This window comes from Synchiropus splendidus, chromosome 9 (genome assembly GCF_027744825.2).
Source record: "Synchiropus splendidus isolate RoL2022-P1 chromosome 9, RoL_Sspl_1.0, whole genome shotgun sequence".
Taxonomy (NCBI): domain Eukaryota; kingdom Metazoa; phylum Chordata; class Actinopteri; order Syngnathiformes; family Callionymidae; genus Synchiropus; species Synchiropus splendidus.
The window spans coordinates 24578419-24598556 of NC_071342.1; the positions used below are offsets into that span (position 1 = coordinate 24578419).

The following is a 20138-nucleotide window of genomic DNA, read 5'->3' on the forward strand; positions in this document are numbered from 1 at the left end:
GGACGTAAGCCTGGATCTCAACCACACGTTCAAGTCAAGGAATCTGCTGGCTTACTTTCAACATTTCAAAGTTTATTTAAATTTTATTTATTTCATACAGTATCAAGTTTTCAACAGTCCCACAGCATTTAGATGCAGCATGCAGAAAAAGGAAAAATAAAACAAATCCAACTGAATCTGGTTCCAGATCTCCCCACACAAACTTAAAAACAAAAAAAACCTGTTTGAGAGAAAGAAGCACTTACAAACTAAAGCGCATCTGAGAGCCAGAACTGCATCCAACAAACGTGTATGTACAAAAGAAACCTTCCCCTCCGAGCAGAAAAGAGTGTGGCAGTTTGAGACGGGATCAGATATGCAACCATCCAAGCTGACCCGGATAAAAATAGAAAACAAAACAAAAAATCATTTGGATAACCGCTCATAATATGTGTACATTTACCAAAGTTTGGCAACATCCATATTGTATATCGTTAAATTCTTAAATATATTAACATCACCATCCAAGTGTAAACAAGAGGATTATTTCAAAAATTGATCTACATGCACAAAAAAAAAAATGAAATAAAAAATATATTTCCATGTCATGCAAGCACAGGGAGGCCCAAGCCGTGCAGAGCTTTGGGTTAACACCAGGGGGCGCTCCAGGTTCACATCTCTGACTGACTCTGACTCTTGTTCGGACCAGCAGAGGAGAGCTTTTTTTTTTATTGATCATTTTATCATTTTTAGAAATGTGAAAGCTCCCGGTCCAGTGGACGGGAGTGGAGAAGAAGAAGAAGAAGCCAATGTGTGAGGTCAGATAGAGCAGACACTTTAGTGGACCTGCGCTTCATCCCGGAGCCGAGCCGAGGCGAGGCGAGGCGAGGCAGCGCCACCTGGGATTCAGGTCGATTTTCTGCGGACGGTTTCTGGTCCGGCTCGGGCAGAAACACGGCTGGTTCGCAGCTGAACTGTGTGCGTCTGTGTGAAGTGCAGCATTAGCGGTCGGAGTGTGGGAAAGGGCTTCGGCCATCTGTACAGTGGATATGTTCATCAGGTTGGCGCTTCGTGCCCGTGGGAGCTGCTGTGCTCCCGCTCACCAGACCGTCGTAAAGAAAAATAAATATATCCGTCATGAATAAAAACAGCGAGGCCCTCCTCTCTCCCACTGTCCAGTACGGAATAACCAAATCAGAGATGCTCCAGCGAGTCTTCCCCAGTGCTACGAGCCGGCGCGTGTGGACAAGACTCAACCGTTCAGTAACACTTGAAGATTGGCTTCAGCTGGTTTCTGGCAGACGAAGAAGAGAAGAGAAAATACTTCTGAGTGACAGAGCGACGTTGTCTTGAGCGGGTCTTCAGAGATGGCGGAGTAAGCGAGTGTCGAAGAGGACGGGGAGACGGAGCCGGCGGACGGGCGCTCACACGTCCACCACCATCTTTTTGTGTATATCCAGACCGCCCACCACCTGGAAGAGAGCAGCGCCACCTGGTGAGACCGCCGTCCAAATCACACTTCGCACTCACGTCAATCACTTCACACAGTAGCCATGGAGAACCAAGCCATTCACCATCTCCAGGACCTGATATTCCCGCCTCAGTCTCATGATGACGGCGAGGCGTGAGACCAAACCGTCCCATGACACAGGTTTGCTCTGCTTCACTGGCGCTGAGGCCCATGAGGTGAAGCACAAGCTCCCTACTCTCCTGCCCAACAGACCCAGCGCCTCACACTGGGACCCACGGCCCTCCAGTCCCTCTCCCTCAGGACGATGGACCGATCAAGAAACAGTGACCTCACTCCTGAGGCTCAGTAGGTGGCGCTAAAAATACTGTGAGGCCAGAGAGCGCCACTAGCCCAACACTGAGCCCAGACCGACACTGGTCACTCAGCAGGTCAACACCCCCCTGCTGGCACGAGGCTGCCTGCCTCCAGGTCACTCCAGAGCCTGACCCTCGCCGCACGTAAGCAGCAGGGCTAAACAAACCAGTCGCAGCGGCGCCGATGGAGCCGCAGCACAGAAACGTCAGGCAGGAGTCGGCCGCCGCTCAAACTCTTTGAGAGCAGGTCTAAATTTAGATCCATGTTCTTATTTTACAACCTCTTTGTTCATCGGTTCCGCGGTACGTTTACCCGCCACCGATCAGCTGGGCGGAGCTACTCCACGTCTGGGCCTGTCTCAACATGACTGGCTCGTCTTCCTCAGTGCTGTGATCTTCTCCAGCCTGCTGCGTGTGAATGGCAGCCCAGCTCTGCGGCTCAGCGTGCGGCCCTGACCTTCGCCTGCACGACAGGCCACCGCAGCAGAAATGTCAGAAAGGCCCCGGTGAGTTCGGACGTGGGCTTCACTTACAGCACAGAACTCTTCGAAGGATATCCTGCCGTCGCCGTCCTTGTCTGCGTTGATGATGGTTTTGTCCACGATCTGCTGCAGCTGCGTGTCCTTCAGGTTGTTCCCCACCATCATCTTCAGCACCTGGAAGAGCTCGCCGTTGGAGATATAGCCGTCCTTGTCCATGTCATAGATCCTAAAGGCGACTAGGAAACACAGCAGAGATTCCAGTCAGGGACTGGCTCGGCTCCCTCACCTCGCCAGCTCCCGCCACAGCGCCGCCATGCCTAACCAAACTCACCTGCATAGTTTAGCTTCATGCTATTCTCACCTCTAACCACCAAAGTGCAGATACTCACATCGTAGCTTCTGTTCTTTGTCTCCTTTGACGCTAAACTGTGAAACTCCCTCGATGAACTCTGGGAAGAGAGGGCAAAGGTCAGCCGGCCGGCCTCTCCGGAGGCATCTCTTGCTTAAATAACACATTCAATTTCTATGAAAAAGGTAGTGAAACTGTCATCCATTTAAGCTTTCCCAAGATTCTAACACGTTTCTACTGCTGGTCTTTGTGAATGACACATTGCAGTAACTCAACAAACAGATTCTTACACTTGCGATTAGTGGGTTTTGAGGGCTTCTTTTGTCTGTCTTCATCTTTATTAGGATTAATGAGGGTTCCGGACATCTTTTCCCCCAGAGACTTTTAAAATGATGCACCACGTTGTTTATCTGTGTCATTTACTGTTGCCTGGTCCGAGCAAAAGCATGTTCTCAGATCAAGTTAGTTCTCACCGACTCCAGTGTGTGGTAAACAGCACGAGAGTAACCAGCATCACTGGTGTTTCACATGTGTTGCTGTGTTGTTGATGGTGCTGCACGGTGCCATGTGGTGCACCTTCACCCTGCAGTTCGTTGCCACAGAGCAACAGCCTGGTGATACACATCGCGATGCAGCCATGCTACATACAGCTACTGTAAATGAGCTGATGGACAGTCTTAGAACATGTTCAAACTTTGTTTCATCTTTCCATTTTTGACCTACATTTTCACACTTGAAGCTGCAGGTTCTCTTTTGTTCCCAATTGGTAACATTTCTACTTTCCTTGCATTGAAATGAGCTGTACGTACATCTGCAGCACAGAAGCTAACAGGTCAGTGACATGCTAGCGTTGAAGCGATCACAGGAAAACGCCTGACAGACAGACGAGCTGACAGACGAGCTGACGGACAGACAGACAGACGAGCTGACAGACAGACAGACGAGCTGACGGACAGACAGACAGACGAGCTGACAGACAGACAGACGAGCTGACGGACAGACAGACAGACGAGCAGACAGACAGACAGACAGACGAGCTGACAGACAGACAGACGAGCAGACAGACGAGCAGACAGACAGACGAGCTGACAGACAGACAGACAGACGAGCTGACAGACAGACAGACTGACAGACAGCACCGGTGACACATGCACCTTTAAAGTCCACTTCTCCGTTCCCATCCGTGTCGAATATGTCGATGACCCTCTGGACCAGCGGGTTCTGTTGCAGCTCGGGCAGCGACATGAACTCCTCCACGCTGAGAGAGCCAGAGTTATCTAGGTCGAGTTTCTTAAATCTCTTCCCTAGCCGCTTAATCTCATCAGCATCGACTGCAGGGAGAGAAAAGAGAGACATTTCCGACCATCAGAACGCTGTTCTCCAAGCACCTTCCTGAGCCGCTCAGGTTCTGCTCCTCTGCAGCCTGATTCACCAAAGTCAGTCCACAGGAGCAGAAGAGAAATATCCAGTGAAAAACGGCTGCCACTGAGGTTAAAAACTCTACTATCAGACCAAGAAGTGGGTCAAGGACTCCACTTCATCTTGCAGCTTCGAGCTGTTGACCCATTAAAGCTCCGGAACGTTCTGTTCTCACCACCTCCAGAGATGTAAAACTACTGTGCAAGTCACTGTGCTGTGGGGAGAAGCAAGCTCACCGGACCACGCCGTTACAGAGCAGACAGCAAGACACAAAACTCTCCTTCCAGACTCAAACTTACAGCCTTTTGGGTCTGCAGCTGCTTTACCGCCAGACGGGGTCCCGCCGTCTCGTTCCCCCGCCATGAGCTCGGCACAAAAGGCGCGGACTAATCCAGCCATAATAACAAAGCCACTGGTTAATTACTCCTTAAGCTCATTCACAGGAGGTCACGTGACTACGCTGGCCAACCCAAGGTTACAGCACTACCTGCTCTGATCAGCCGACACCGATGCTTGACCAATCAAATGAGCACGGCGTCCGATCACCGGGCTGAGTCACTCGCCCTCTGGACAAAAGGAGAGCCATGTGGTGATGTGTGACCAAACTACATCTGACGGGCCACGGAGCGGAGGAGAAACCACACACATTTGGAACCGTTTTCCCCCGTCTAGAGTTTAACATGAACAAACCATTCAGCTGAATTCACAAATCAATATGGACACAGAGAAGAACTTCGTTGACAGAAAAAAAAGATCAGAGCAAAAAAGAAAAGGGGAGGAAAAAAAGAAAAACATGCCAATGCAGAGAGTCCTATCAAAGAGGTGATGCAGAAACTTCAGGAATTAATGTGTTATGCTTAAGTAGGAAAAATAAAAGGACAGTGTACAAGTGGAAAGGTCACAATGAGGAGTTATGAATGTAAATTAGCAAAAGCTTATCACTAATGACACCAAGCCATTTGGTTGCCAGCTAAGTAGCAACAGAAAATACTGTATATCAAAGCCCAAAGCAAGTGTGTGACTCAGGATGTACAGGATGAGATAGGGAGGTCTCAGAAGAAGTCAAGATCACCACATAAAACTCAGAATAATTGAGTATAATCCTGGCTCAACAAGGGAAAAGTCACCAACAAATACAGCCTGGCTCCTTCTGGTGTGGTAGGCATTGAAAGTAGCGGTGCTCCAATCGATTGGCCATTGATCGTGATCAGCTGATCTCAGCGTGACCGGAGAATGCGGATCACTTCCTGTCATTGCTGATCAAAACAACTGATCACGTGTGACAGCCGGCGTTCTGATGAAGCCCCGCTGGTACTGATGCATCCACCCCTCACTACTTGCTGCTCACTTGGCAGTAGCTAAACTGCAGTGGAGCTTCTTTCAATCTGTCATGTAAAGTTTGCATCCTGCAACACGTGCACAGGAAAATGCTGCGCAGGAAAGCGCCTTCACATTAAACACGCCATTTAAAGCTCCAGCACTTGACGGAGCACAGAGAGTTTTCTGGGCTCATGAAAGTGAGACAGCTGGTTCTTCATCAGCTGTTAGCGCTGCTAGCACTTAGCAACAACCACTGGTCTGAGCCTGACTTTCGGAACGCTATGTGAATTGTGCAAGAAAAAAAAAGATTAATTTCACCAAGCTATAAGACCAGCCATTCTCAGGTGTCGTTTACATGGAGACAGAAACGACCGGATTCAAGCTCATTTTTTCACATCATGCATACAGAAGGTCTTTTCACAATGATTACAAATTCACTGTCAATCCAAGCCAGGTCACTGTAACGTTGCCTGATTCTAGTTTGGTTTCTATGTTCCAGTGAACTCCTGACACACACACACACACACACACACACACACACACACACACACACACACACACACACACACACACACACACACACACACACACACACACACACACACACACACACACACACACACACACACACACACACACACACACACACACACACACACACACGGCGTGTGTGAATGCTGCGCACGTGTGTGTCCAGGAGGTGCGAGCTATCAGAACGCATCGTCCGTCCGTCCATCCTGTGACAGCCAACACTCTTCTCAGCAGCCTGGTGCTTCCTGCTCACAGCCGGTGACAGCAACGAAGCTCCACAAGGCTTTTGGGGGTGTCGGTGCCCCAAATGATCTGCACTGTGGAGCACTGGAGCAGCACGACTCACCTAGTGAATCACACAGCTATCAGTACAGCTCCATCTAACCTCAGATCACATTGTCTGTAGTGACCCCGCTACCACCAGCAGTCAAAAGCATTCACATCCTGTGCTCTCTGCTTTCACTGTCAACACTGACTTGCTTTGCACTTCCCAGATCCAACAGCGGGTTATTTAGCCATCACTCTGAAAGCAGAACGTGCTGTTACATGGATGATGACGCTCCAGATCTCTGACAAGGCCTCAAGGAACAAAGCAAACGAATAACTTTAAATCTGTTTGTCCTGTTCACTGCGCTTCTTCCCCTCTGGATGCATTTTATAGATGTTCGTCTTCTGCTGCTGTTAGGTGTCACCTTTTTAATCCATCAAGAAGAAGAATCAGAAGAACATCAGTAACTCATTTCACTTGAGTGACAGGTCACATTTGACGTGGGTTGGACACTCGTGGCGTGATAAAATAAAAATAAATAAATAAAAGAATGTCCATGAGAGACTGAAAGAGGACAGATATGGCAACACTGCTGACCTAAGGCCAAAGGAAGTGTGAGAAGACAAGACAGCAAAAGGTCCCAGCAACAGTGAGGACATCACTAGCTAACAAGAACAACAAGAGATGAAGAGGAGGTGAAGGACAGTCCAGGAAGTTCACAGGAAAGGAAGACCAGGAGGTGATCAGGAGGTCTGATGGGGTCTAGGTCATCTCTCTCCGGGGGGCCACTGCTAACCTCATGAACCTGCAGTGGAACATCTCACAAAGGAACAGCAGACATTCCTCACAGATGCTCTCAAAACACATGTACCTGTAGTTTGTGAGTGTGAACCAAGGAAGTGACTGGCCAGCAGCTCGGCCTCCTGCTTCATTGTCATGTCACACACACACACACACACACACACACACACACACACACACACACACACACACACACACAACTTCAACTGTGTTACTAGGCAACAGGAACCTGTTTGCTATCTAAAGTAGACGGCTCACACACACACACACTCACTGAAGGGGAAGTAGCCAAACCAAAACAATTACTCAGGTGTGCACTTCAAATCATGAATATTTAGGAGACCCGAGCTTTTAAAAAGGGATCCTCAGTGAGAGTGTGTGAGGTGGCGGCCTGTTACAACCATCAAGACGCCAATACTTTCGACTTTTGTACAGAGATACTGAAACAGTGCATCATAAAGAGAAGTACCTGAATGTTGACTACAACAGAACGTCTGAAACTCTTGCTCATCGGTTCCTCTGTTCTGCGCCTTTTTTTCAATTTTAATTTCGAATTCTCAGGTCCAGAGCAGGCGGCTCCTCTCGTTATGGCATCTTTACATGTTTGGATCGAAAGCGCCACAAAATCCTTTCCATCATCCATTGCCTTTTTTTAACAGTAACTGAAGCAGTTACTGCTCCTTAACTCCCAAGTTGTTTCAAAATCTAGCAGCATTTTGCGCACCCGAATAAGCTCAAGTGTGAGTCCAGACAGTGGTGGAGTGGGTCGTCCAACAATCAGAAGGTTGGCAGTACGAATCCGGTGTCGCTGTTGTGGGGTCCTTCGGCAGCGAACCCACCTGGCCTCGTGTGAATGAGTATGAAGTCAGGCGCACATAAGCAGCCATGCTTCAATCCATCAGGCCTAGTCACAAAATGTAGTTCACCACTGAAAGTGACTGAGGTGCGAGTGGGATCGTGGTTTCTGTGTCTTAAACGGTGCTGTACAGATCCAAGCCATTAATATTGTTAGTGCCTGTCAAGCAAGTAATCTTGAAGCGCATCACACCACTCAATCATCAAACTTGCTGCAGCACTAATTTATCTCTCCTTCTGAAACACTCTTTCCTCCCACTGAAGAAGAATCTGTTCAGCAAATGCCAAACTCTGCACAGCTGAGCTGGATGTGCGGCACCGAGACCTTCCAGAAGCTTCTCAGAACTCCCACACACATCAGTCTATCGCCGGCTCTTTGACACATACGAAACTCTCGAGAGGAATTTTCTGTTTCATCTGCAACACATTCACAGTTTAGCTATCACAGAGATGTAGGTTGAAGTTAATGGCTAGTTCGAGCTTCTCAAACCCACGAAGCAAGCCGTCCCCGCCCTCAACCCTCGTCTCACCACCCTCCCAGCACAGCCAGTCTACAGTCGCCCGAAATAAACGCCTGGGTGCAGCCGACTGGAGTTCCTTGTTGCTGGGGGTTTCCTTGAGTGGGGGAGGGGGCAGAGCGGGTTAGGGAGAGAGTAGGGGGTTTTCTGATGACAGCAAAGCTATAAGTGTCAGTCCACTGTACTCATGCACATCTACAAAGGCCACAGGTGTGTGTGTGTGCGTGACTGACATGGTGGGTGGAAAGGTTTCTGCGGCCTTATATTCTTGCAAATAATAACAATTACTATATAAAGAATGAACACATACATGATAATAATAATAATTAATAAGAAGATCCTTAAGACACAACTCTCTTGGCATAAAAAGACTAATAAAAGTTTCATTCCCATTACAGGACTGTGCACCCCCATTAGACGTCCAAAGCTCTGTGCGGTAACGCCACCCGGGGGTATTGCCGACATTCTTTATATCCGCAACCAACCACAGAACAGTCATATGAAAGCTGATATTTAGCATTTTATGAAGTCAAATTGTCCAGTTTCTGCATGTTTAACCAGGGCTGGTCACCCAGTACAGCACTAATATAAAATCCCATCTAAGCAAGCTCATGTTCAATAGACCCCCGTAAGTTTTACGAAAACGCGTTGATATGCTTTGGACTGAAAGATTGTGGTAAGAACAGCTGTGTTTTGTCTATATCTCTGAGTGAATTTTGTCCAAATCCAGCTGCTTGATCAGGAAGTCTTTGGGACCCAATGAACCTGCACTGCTAAATACCATGTCACTTGAACAAACCATGCCAGTTTTACATTTGGTCAGTATCAATCCAATACTGGCGTGGTGGTTAATGACTGTTTCCACACACCATCATTGCGCATGTGTAACCTTCTCACAGCTCCTCTACCTGCTGTGTTTGGGGAGCTATATTGAGCCGACTGTAATCATGAGTAACATGACAACCCCCGAGCTTTACTCCAGTCCACTCCTCTCTTCAGTTCAGGTCAGCATGTTAATGTAGTCATGTGTCTCAGGAAATGTGCAGGATGGGGGCAGCTGTTCATTGAACTTGCTTAATGGGAGACATTCATAATAGCACACAAACAATGCAGGAAACAAACACCTTTTCATGCCGCCATTACAAACAGACTGCTAAAATACATACCAACATCAATGCCTGTCTGTTCTAAACTCATGTTTGCAACAATCGGGTTAGGGTTACCAGACGCAGTCCAGTTTTACAGTGATGATGAGAGACTGTAAAACCGAAGCTCGATACGTTTTTTTCTTTTTAATTCAGTTATAATGGACTACTATGGATGGCTCAATAAAAAAATGGATGCATCCTTGACTATCTGAAACCAAGACCCATTCAAAGCTGATCTAATCCCTTCTTTTTCCTCTCTTTGGTTGTTAATAATGGCCACAGCCGCCATATTTCCTGACGTCGAAAAAGACCACATTCACCAGTAAACAAATACTCTGTGCCCCTGAGAGGAGAAATATAATGGCAGACATAACATCGCTGAGTAAACAAGACACCAAGCGCACCACACTGACGTAGGAGCCAACAAAAATGTTCTCAGGGCATCGCTGATCTGGCCCCCAACAGCATCCAAGTAGTCTCCTAAATCAACCATTCTAATGCTGCTGATGATGATGATGTAGCTTTCCTTCTCACACCTCTTCAATCCCCACAAGTTGATGCTCCATGTGGGAATGACCAAGAACACTGTCTTGAGGTGACAACATTTAAATGCTGCAAGGCAGTGTTGTAGTCAGGACACACAGAGATCAAGACCAATGAGGAGGAGAGACCATAAAACCAAGACCAAACTGAATCCAGAAGTCTACTGGTCATTCAGACACACACACACATTTATTTCCTCCCGCAGAAGAAACCGTACCTATTTTTCTCAAAATAAATGAAGAACTGAAATGCTTTCATTGGGACAAGCGGCTGTAATGGCTTGTTGTGAAATCAGGTTGGTCTCAGTCCTGATTTCTGTGTGCTCTAACAAGGTCTAGACTGCAACACTACTACAAGCTGTGGAAAACAACTGAAGTAATGAACAGGTTTGCCATGCAAATAAGAATCTCTGCACGTGAAATGACTATGTAGAGTACTTACAATGTGAGCACATCTCGAGGGGATAGCTGGCTTCATTTCCCTGAAGAGCAAAAGAAGGAAATATAATTAGTTTCATTGACCACAGCTGGCAACAACAGGCTTTTTTCATTTGACATTTGAGTTCAACGTTACCAAAAACATGAAGGATGTAAAACAGTGCCGCTAACCGGAGGCAGGAGCACCTAATGAGTCTCTCTGCAAACGGTTTAATGCGATTCTTCTTCTGCTGCAGCATCAAACCTTCAGCAACGGTTCCATAATGACACACAGCAGCTCAGGAGAAGAAACACGGTTAGCGATAGTGGAACACGGACTCCCTGAAGGACTTGCCACACTACCCTGACAGGAAACCACAACTAGATTAATCAGTGAGACGTCGGCGTGAAGTCGACAGCAACGCGTGACACTGCGTGATGAACGGCTTCAACTGCGAGGCAGGAGAATCAATAGCCACCCGGTCACACTCACTGTCCGCCTCAGAAGTTGAAGCATACGACACACTGCACTCTCACCTCAAGTCAGAAAGCTATTCAGTTTAAGGCCCATTTGTACTGACAGTTCTGTGGTCAGACACCAGACAATCATTAATGTGAGGTCTGATCTGCTGGTTTGTTTGTCAGTCTCTGATGTGCTGGTTGTTTAATCGCTGCTGCGTTTCCTCCTTGTGCTAAATGAGCTGCTATCATGCGAGGTGAATCAATGTTGTGTGAAGCCAGACGTGGGTGTGATTTGCTTTTTTGTTTCATGATTTACTGTTGAGCTGTCAAGTCCCCTTTAACGAGTCGCCGTGGTTCCCATTTAAAATTTAAAGAATATGTTCTGCTACGGTAATGTGCCCTCCCCTCTGGTGCATCTAATCGAGTACAACTTCATGGATGAATCTTCTTGGAAACACTGCACAGTGGTGTTGTGGCTGCAGCAGCCGCCCATTGATCGACAGTCTGAGTGCAGGCAGTCACAGTCGATGGTGGATGGTGGCAGTCAGGGGAGGCTTGGCTGCTGCAGAGAGCTGGACGTGACAAGCCAAGTTCACATGGAAGTGGCTGTTCTGTAGCGTCAAACCCGGCCAGGAAACAAAGCACAGATCTCATTTTGTACTTTGATGATGCCTTTTTATGGGGCCAGGAACACTATATACCCATCACTAGTGATAATACTATGATCACCCGGATTATAAAGTAAAGGGCTACCATACCCAAAATAGCCACTCCAGTGGGGCTGAGCCTGGTCAGTAGTAGAGAACAGAGACCAGACCACTCAAAGTCAGCTAAAGTAAGAGGAGGAACAACAAACATAAGAAGCACTCAACGTAGCTTCATTTAGTGGAGGTTAAGAGGAATGCATGACTGAAACTATCAATTAAAAAGTCAACCATTTGAAAAAAAAAAAGTAAAATAAAATAAGCAAAGGGGAGGATAAGGACGAGGGATGCACAGATACCGGTAATCGCTCTGATACCAGGCTTCAGTAGTTGTACTCATAAAATTCCCACTGATAAAACCAATAGCACTTTACGGTAGCACACAATTTCAAATGTTATTTCATGAAAATTCTTGCTAAATTTGTGTTTGCACTGAAGTGAAACTTGCAATAGTCACCCAAGTACAAAAAAAACACTGAGGAATGTTGTTCAAATAATATATGGAAAAATTAAATCATTATGGTGAAACAAGTAGGACCGTATCTCTTCTTCACACTGGGGGACTGAACCAAAGTTAAATATTGGGTCAATCTAAAACTGCAGTGGCTGAGAATCCACAGAAACGCATTTCTGAACCTGATCTGAAGACATCAGAACATAACATAGACATCTGTATGAAGACTGTCTGAAAGAAACAGCCATGATGTTCAGAGACCCCAAGCCATCGTGGCCTTATGCCTACTTTACATCAAAACAAAATTCTGTCCAAAACACTCAGAGCAACAACACTCAAACACTCATTTTGAAATCCCAAATAAAGAATGAAAAAAAAAAAAGTAAAGGCTGCTGATATACGGTCACGTGTTAAGAGGCAGTTCATGCAAGTTATGTAAAGAGCTCGTGCAGCGAACGCTTCTCGATGCACTGAAACAAGGCAGACACAAAGACAATTGGTAATGCGATTTGACAGATTAAGGGCGCCACCTTTGGCTTGCAATCTCTCTCTACGATGCACTAAACGCTGGAGCAGAAAAAGCAAGGGCCAATTATGTAATCTGGTTTATTACGGTGTTGCCACATAGAAGCAGACTAACCTCAAAGGTATTTTAAGATTAGAGAGAAAGCAAAGGTGACACAGGATTAGCCTGACCAGATCAGGGGTCAGCTACCTTCAAACTGCGAGATGCAAACTGCAAGGGCACCAGGCGACCTGAAGGGCTACAACCAGCTTAAAACATATTTCTGAAAGCTAAAACCCTTGACTACATATTATGATGTAGGAAATGTGACATTCATCTCAGACACTGACCACATTAGTGAGCCACCACAATAAAGACTATTGATTTTAAGAGAGGACATGAAACATGAATTATTACATTATAATATGATGACAGGGAAAAATAACACTCTTTATAATAGGCCACTGACATGGTCCCTGCAGGTTACCTGTTGGTGACTCTACAAATACAGCATTAGCATCAACACTCAGCTAAGAGTAGTCAAGGTTCAGGAAAACGTCCTTCTGGTAGCCTCCCACCAGTGGCAATGGGCTCGGCCCCTGTTGAGATCAGCGGCAGGCAGAATGAACCAGAGAGATTATAGCAATTCCAGCAAGATCAGCCACGCAAGTATTCAGGCACAACATGTCCTTTTATTGACAGTGGCACAGGCTGCTGTTGGCCACAACCCACGCCAACAGTCGGACAATTCCATAATGTCTTTGACCTTCTTCAGAGCTGCCGTCTCGCAGCTCCCTGAAGTGGTGGGTGAAGAAAACCGAGACTCAACTTGAGGCGGGCCCACCTGCCCTAATCGGAGTAAGGTGTTTAGTGCACAGAATCACGGCCATGTGCTCGCAAAGGCTGCTGACTGTGTCACCTGCAGCAGACACAAGTCAGGCTCTCTTCCAGGTGCAGTAAATTAAAACCCACCATTTTTTTTAAATGACACTAAAAGGGAAATGCTGGAAAGACCAGGCCCAATCCCAGTCATTACCGCTCGGCTAAGTGCTGGCCACGGGGTCCCTGCAGGTAAAGAGACTAAAGAGCAAAGAAGATTTAGTGTGGAGGATTACAGGGTCAGACGGAACTCCGGCCATGTCTTCGCAAACACCACACGTGAACCTCTTACCTTGCTGCTGGTTTGTGAGGCCAGCCAAATGGAGCAGACACGAGGACTTCACAGTGATGCAGCAAAAGCATGCTGCATTCAGAGAGGAGCAGCGGGAGGAAGACTCCAGTCTCCTCATCAATGATTCATGCATCATTCAGAATCAATTAGGGCTTAGCACACAAAACATGTTTTACATACTGAAGAGTCTGGCAGCGGTGCTTGTTCAGCAGCGACTGACAAAAACAGCAGATTTTAGCCTTGCAGCCACCAGCCTCTGGGATTTGCAAGATTTAACGCCGGTATATCAGTTTTAAAAATCAACAAGTGAAAGGACCCACCCATTGCTCACTTTTTTCCTGACAATCTTCATGGGTTTTGACTCCAGATATATTAACCGGCACTGCATTTGTCTTAGCCATAAAACAAAAACATACATAAATCTAATAACACAACATGCATCAGACATTTTTTTAGAATAAACCCCATGCAACATACAGTCAAAACATGATTTATCCTGCGGCTGCAGGTCTGAACACTAGGTCAGAAAGGCCTGGAAAGAACCAGTATCTGATCCCCAACAGCAACAACAACAATGGACAGGACCTGGGTCCCTGCCATTGAAACCTCACCAGGAAGGCGATTAATACTGCAACCACTACGTTTTTTCCCCATCATCAATACCTCTTTCATGACTATGCTCTCCAGTGAAAGACTTGAAGTGATTCAGGAATATGTTTTTGTCAAGTCTACTGCGAGGCATGACCACAGTTACAGCAGGGAAATTGATAGCCGCTCGACAGCAAATCAATGGATCTGCCCTAAAATGGAAAGCACAACACAAGGCCTCATTAAAGTGCTGGCTGTGGTGTTCCCTCGGTTCGGACCAGATGGTGTTGGAAAGAAGCTGAGTCATTTGGTCATCCAGAGTTGATGGAAAAGAATGATGCGCGACAAAATTAGACAGCACGCCATACGTTTACCCAACAGCTATGTTCCATCTCAAGATCACATTTGAAGCTACTCATTGGCTATAAATGGATTGTCTGGAGCAACAGAAAATGAAATGGGTTGGTTTACATTAACCACACAGTTTACACAGTCTACACAGGGTTTTCATTCCATGAGCAACAGACTACTTATTATGATTTTCTTACGGCATTTCTCCATTAAAAACACCACCATAATCATGTGTATCTCCATGATGCGTTACGAGTTATCCGCTTGTTTCAATGTTCGCACTTTGTAGTAAAAGAAAAATCAAAAAAGCAGCCATTTTTCTGAAGGCAGAGCAGCTCCCCTTTACACCGTAGCGGTGCGTCACCATTGTTTTCATGTCACAGAAACGATGAACGTACATATTCCACGTGCATCAGTTCAATGTGAAACAGTGTGTTTGTGTTACAAATATTGTTCTCAATGCTGTGTGCAGTGTGAATATTGCCGCAACTAGAATTTTCACTGTGAAATCCGAGCTCAACATTTACAACAAGAAATTAGCTGGAGGCTGCACACTTGCTCTTTGAAGGGGAACGTGCATGTAATCTGGATTTGCACCAGATTAAAACGTCAAGTGTGAATATGAAAATAATTACCCAAATCTATGAAGGAGACCAGTTGAGCTCAAATCCTCTCAGCCAAGCTTATCCCCAACTTGGAGAGGCCAACCGAGGAATCAAGGGCCTCATTTGTGGAGCGCTAGCAAAACAACAAAAACTGTACTTTCTTGTGGTTGATGTTCATTTATTTTCATAGGATCCAGCGGGCAGATTTAAAAAAAGAAAAAACATTCTGCTGATGTCACCGTTTTGTGCCAGTGACTGCTGACTCCAGCCAAAGACGGCAGCAGCCGGCGACCGGAGAGCAGAATAAATCCAGATTCAGCGGGCGGCTGGAAGAGGGGCGGTGCTGATGGCCCACTGTTGCTCAGTGCTGCAGTTGCTTTACTCCAGCTCTTATCTCGTACGTTAGCGCCTGCCCGACTCTCATACGCGCAACGCTTGATTGCTCGGCAGCATATGGTCCCTTTAGTCCTCGATCATTCGACGATGACATGCTTAAGCAGTTGTGTGTCCCTGCCCCCAATCCAGCCAACACAGGACGGCAGACCAGGAGTCCTGTAGCATTGAACTAGTTCACATCCTTTTATTGTGGCTAGGGATTCGCCAAAACAAAATACTTGGCCAAATATCAAATGTGGTTGTTAAATTTGTCACTATTTTTTATACAGCATTCATCAAGAATAAAATTAGGGACATGTTTTTCCAAAGAAAGCAAAATTAATATTGCTACATTTAAAACAATTAAATTCACAGTATCATTTGCTTTAAAAAAAATATATTTCTTTTTTATATGAGGCCTTCAAACAAAACAGGGGTTCGAAAAAAGAATTCAGGGTGCAACATGCAAACCACCACGGCTCAAACGAGAGCCGCCGTGACTTCATAATAATGTTCTTTTTTTAAACATGAAATTTCACGTAATTGAAAAACATTGAAATAAGATGAAAACATAACGCATCACAGTGGTGGACATGATTATGGTGGTTTGGGGGGTCTTCCAACACAGAAGCCCGTACATCCCACCATATTGACCAAATGGCTGTGATTGATGGCAGGGAGGTTGGTTGCCTTGGAAACGTGAGTCGCTTTCACAGGATGGAACTGTGGCCAAGAAGGGCCCAAGTCCATTCCACTGGCCTGATGTTCCACTTTCTCCACTGCCCTTGCTGCTCACTGGGCTGCATCCCATTTTTCCAGGGCTCACTCTGCTCAGTTGGGGGTGCATGTGGCCAAATGCTGCTTAGATTAGGTTAGATGTCCTTTGTATCATATTAGGAGACATCAGGAGAGAATCGGAGCATGAGTCCTCTCGACCAAGACACTTAAGTTTTCCCAGTGAGACTGAAGAGCCAACTGCCTTCAGATATGTGTCTCACGCCCCCCACTAAATACCTCACCTCTTCAATACAACACAAACATTTACCACCAAACCGCTGGAATTTAATTTTAACGTACCGCTGCAAAAACCAATCAATTATTGCCACCTAAATGTGGCACGAATATAAATAATGGGAAAACTCAAGAAGAAAGTATCGCTTCAAAATCAGCAAATACTTTTGAACAAATATGAACAATCTAAATTCTTGGGCTGGTTAAAACCAAGAAAGACTGAAATGATGCTGAAACCAATCGGTTTTTACACCCTGAAGGTATTACATGAGAGGCTTTAGCGAGTTCGCTACTGGCAGAATTTCACAAGGCGACCACAAGCCACTGTCTTCAGAAACACCAGTCACAGAAGCTGAATCAGCCCCCACCGTTATCATTATGCAACACTTAAACGACAACAGAGAGAACAGAGACACGCTACAGAGGCTTATTGAAAGTTCCAGAGTGAGGACCAGCACTGCCAGTGCGAACCAGTTAAAAATCAACCATGGCTTATCTTGAAAAATAGTAAACAACAGGCTAAAAGCTACTTACAACAGGCCAGTCGCCTTACGTGCACAGGTTGTCTGTCACACTGATAGTTCAGGTTTTATTCAGGTTTATCCGTGCACAGTGTCAACTGAAGTAGTACAGTGGATACACTATGTGTCAGCGATGACCCCCAGACAATTGCAGGGGCCACCGTGAGCCTCACTGACCAACCTGTCCAACACCTCACAGCAACAGACAAGGAGCTGACAGCAACTTGTCCGTTTCATGGACTGGTCTGATGTACGGCGTTCTGACCGTTGAAATCAAACTGGCACACCATCGCCACATGTTCCAACTTGAGCTATGGGTTTGAGAAGCAAACAAAGAAACATGTTTTAACTCATCAAGTCAATCGGTTGCCAATAAACATCCCCGCAATACTACTTTTTTTACTTCTGTCAAATGGAAGGTGTTTCAAGAAAAATAATCCGCTCAATAATTGAGATATTGACACACATCTAGCCTTCCTTTCTTGTGCGATAACGGCTGTCTTAAAAATTATTCGACTGGCCGGAATACGAAGCGTCCGACGAAACAGACGCGTCACCATGTCTGATTGCAGTGATGTAAATAGTAATTCCAAAAAGAAGGAAAATGCATGTCAGTTAATGTAAGCATTTGTTGTGGCAACTGCTGTTTTGAAACTTGATATTTGAAGTTGTCTCAAGTTGTCTGTGGTGTGGAACTTGTGTCCTATGATGCGTCCATTATGAAGCTGTCTCGAGATGATACTCTGACATGACACGACAAGTCGGCTCATGAACCCGTCGGCCAACTAATTTAATAGTCAACTTTATCAACCAGTCATTGTAGCCCTCCATGGAATTGATTGAACAGCTGAAACAAACATCGACTCCACACCACAAGTATTGAGCTCACCTGATACAAGTGAGGACACAACAGTATTTACAGTTAAACTGAGCGCTGTTGTATCTTCAACATTACACTTGAGAGATTCCTCCAAACACAGGTGACCTCTCCTCTCCTGACGTCGCTCAACAGGTACATCACGGTCGACACAGACAGCCTCTCCCATAGGAGCACACACTTCCAGTCCTGTTCAACTGCACGAGCAGTTCATTCTCCTTAAGTAATGTTTTACATCTCAGCAGACAATTTAGCCTCAGCAGTCTAGTCTTGGTGACAGCCAAGACTGGAGGTGAGGAGGTCTCAATAAATGGATTTAAATATGTTTATCAAAGTCAAAACTAGCCAAAAGCTAATATTTCCACCAAAACAAAAGCACAAATACCAGTGGTCTTAATGTAGTAGGCCAGCACTCTTCAATTATTGTGAGAGTTCCAGTGGATAGTGGCAATTCCAAATGTATTGTTACAGAACTATCTTCAACCGCTGTTGAAACATGTCGGACTCGGCCTGTGAGAGAGAGCAACACGTTACTCGGCGACAAAATAGAACAGTACCCTTGACAACATCTCTCCGAACGAACGAACGTGACTGCAAGTCAACTTTCCTGCAACAAACTGAACGTCCCAGGTGGGACACGGGACAGCAGTGGAGTCCAAGGGGTCCTCTTGTTGTCAAAGCACATTCTAGCAACGCCCCGGTCCGCTCGGTTTCCTGAAAACTTCAGCGTATCGTGCAGACGAGCGAGTGGTTTTCTGCACAACTTGACGAATGGCGGAGTCACCACGCACGTATGAAAGGCGGTGTCGCGTCCTGTCCTCGGTCCGGTGGGCAGAGCCCGGGTCCGACCCAGTGGCCTGTTACGGCAGTTGGACATGCCCGCGGGGGTTGAACCCCAACAGGCAGGGGGCCGCCGGGCAGCCCGCACTTGATTCCGGGTTCGTCGCAGGCTGCAGAAGAAGGAGCAGCCTACAAGCAGACGGCAGTGCGTTTGTCCCCCATCTTTCTGCCCCCCCGCGCGCGCGCGCGCGTGCGAGCGTGTGTGTTTGTGTCACCCGGAGGCCGCGATGCTAGCGAGGGCCCCTGGCCCCGGGCAGACGCGGGCTGCTGTCTCCCACGGTGGGCGCTACCGTGACCTGTCACAACACCAATGGAGGCGCGAGCGCTCCGGCCTACAGCCCACTGCTGCTGCCGCGGGCGAAGGAGCCGCCAAACACGAGCCGCTTACCATCGTGGAGCTCGAATGGTGAAATCCAGGCGCAGTGAACAGAGACGAGGTAGGGGAGAGGCGGCCGTGCCGGGGCGAGAAACACACTGGAGTCCTCTGTGAAGGCTCGTCTGGGCGACTTGGCCAGCTGCCGCTCTGCTCTGCTCTGCTCTCGCCGACTCTCGCTGATTCACCGAAGCTCTCACTGCAATGGAACAGCAGGGAGACCCGCTGGGAGGAGGAGGAGGGGGAGGCTCGATTTGATAAGCAGGCGCTGCCGAAGGGGCGGAGACGCGACTGGAGGGGGGAGGTGCGTGTATACTGTACATCCGGGAACTCCCGGTGACAGTTACACTACTGCCGAGCTTATCTGCGCGTGCTCGCCCTCTGTCGGTGATTTCCGGGCGCTACATCAACACCGCGCCTTCCCGTGTTCGTCAGCAGTAAACATGGTTCGCTCCTCCTCAAGTCCCGATGATAAAGCGAAATTGGTCGCTCAATTTTAATGAAGACCAATGGCCACAGCAATCGAACGAAATGATCGCTTAAAGTAACTATTAAAAATGAAACAAACGACGCCATTAAAGCACAACTTCTTATTCATCAACAGGTGAGGGGATTGGACGGACAAGATCGGTCACATTTCGAATTTAAAAACGAGAGAAACATTGACATTATATCGCAATCATTTTACTATGTCTCACATTTGACACAAACACTGCAATTGGTAGCACAGTTCATTGTCATTTCAACAGTTGCATAGATCAAACAACACGTGGCAAGGACCTGACCATCGAAGGAGTTCAACATCTCACTTGGACAAACTCTCCAGGAAATATCAAATACACACTTTA

General features: G+C 46.8%; 1 protein-coding gene across 2 annotated transcripts; it reads right to left on the reverse strand.

The window, feature by feature from the left end:
• Nucleotides 1-55: 55 nt before the first annotated feature.
• Nucleotides 56-19549, reverse strand: ppp3r1a (protein phosphatase 3, regulatory subunit B, alpha a). 2 transcript variants are annotated; one of them, XM_053874660.1, is made up of 6 exons: nt 19306-19549; nt 10479-10518; nt 3789-3965; nt 2675-2734; nt 2337-2521; nt 56-1451 (listed from the first exon to the last, which is right to left on the reverse strand). In XM_053874660.1, the coding sequence occupies exons 1-6, from the start codon at nt 19306-19308 to the stop codon at nt 1404-1406; spliced, it is 513 nt and encodes a 170-aa protein (XP_053730635.1). In that variant the 5' UTR covers nt 19309-19549; the 3' UTR covers nt 56-1403. The 2 variants fall into 2 exon arrangements, with proteins under 2 accessions (XP_053730635.1, XP_053730634.1); XM_053874659.1 differs by lacking the exons at nt 10479-10518; nt 19306-19549 and adding an exon at nt 4353-4480 and having other exon boundaries at nt 57-1451.
• Nucleotides 19550-20138: the final 589 nt, after the last annotated feature.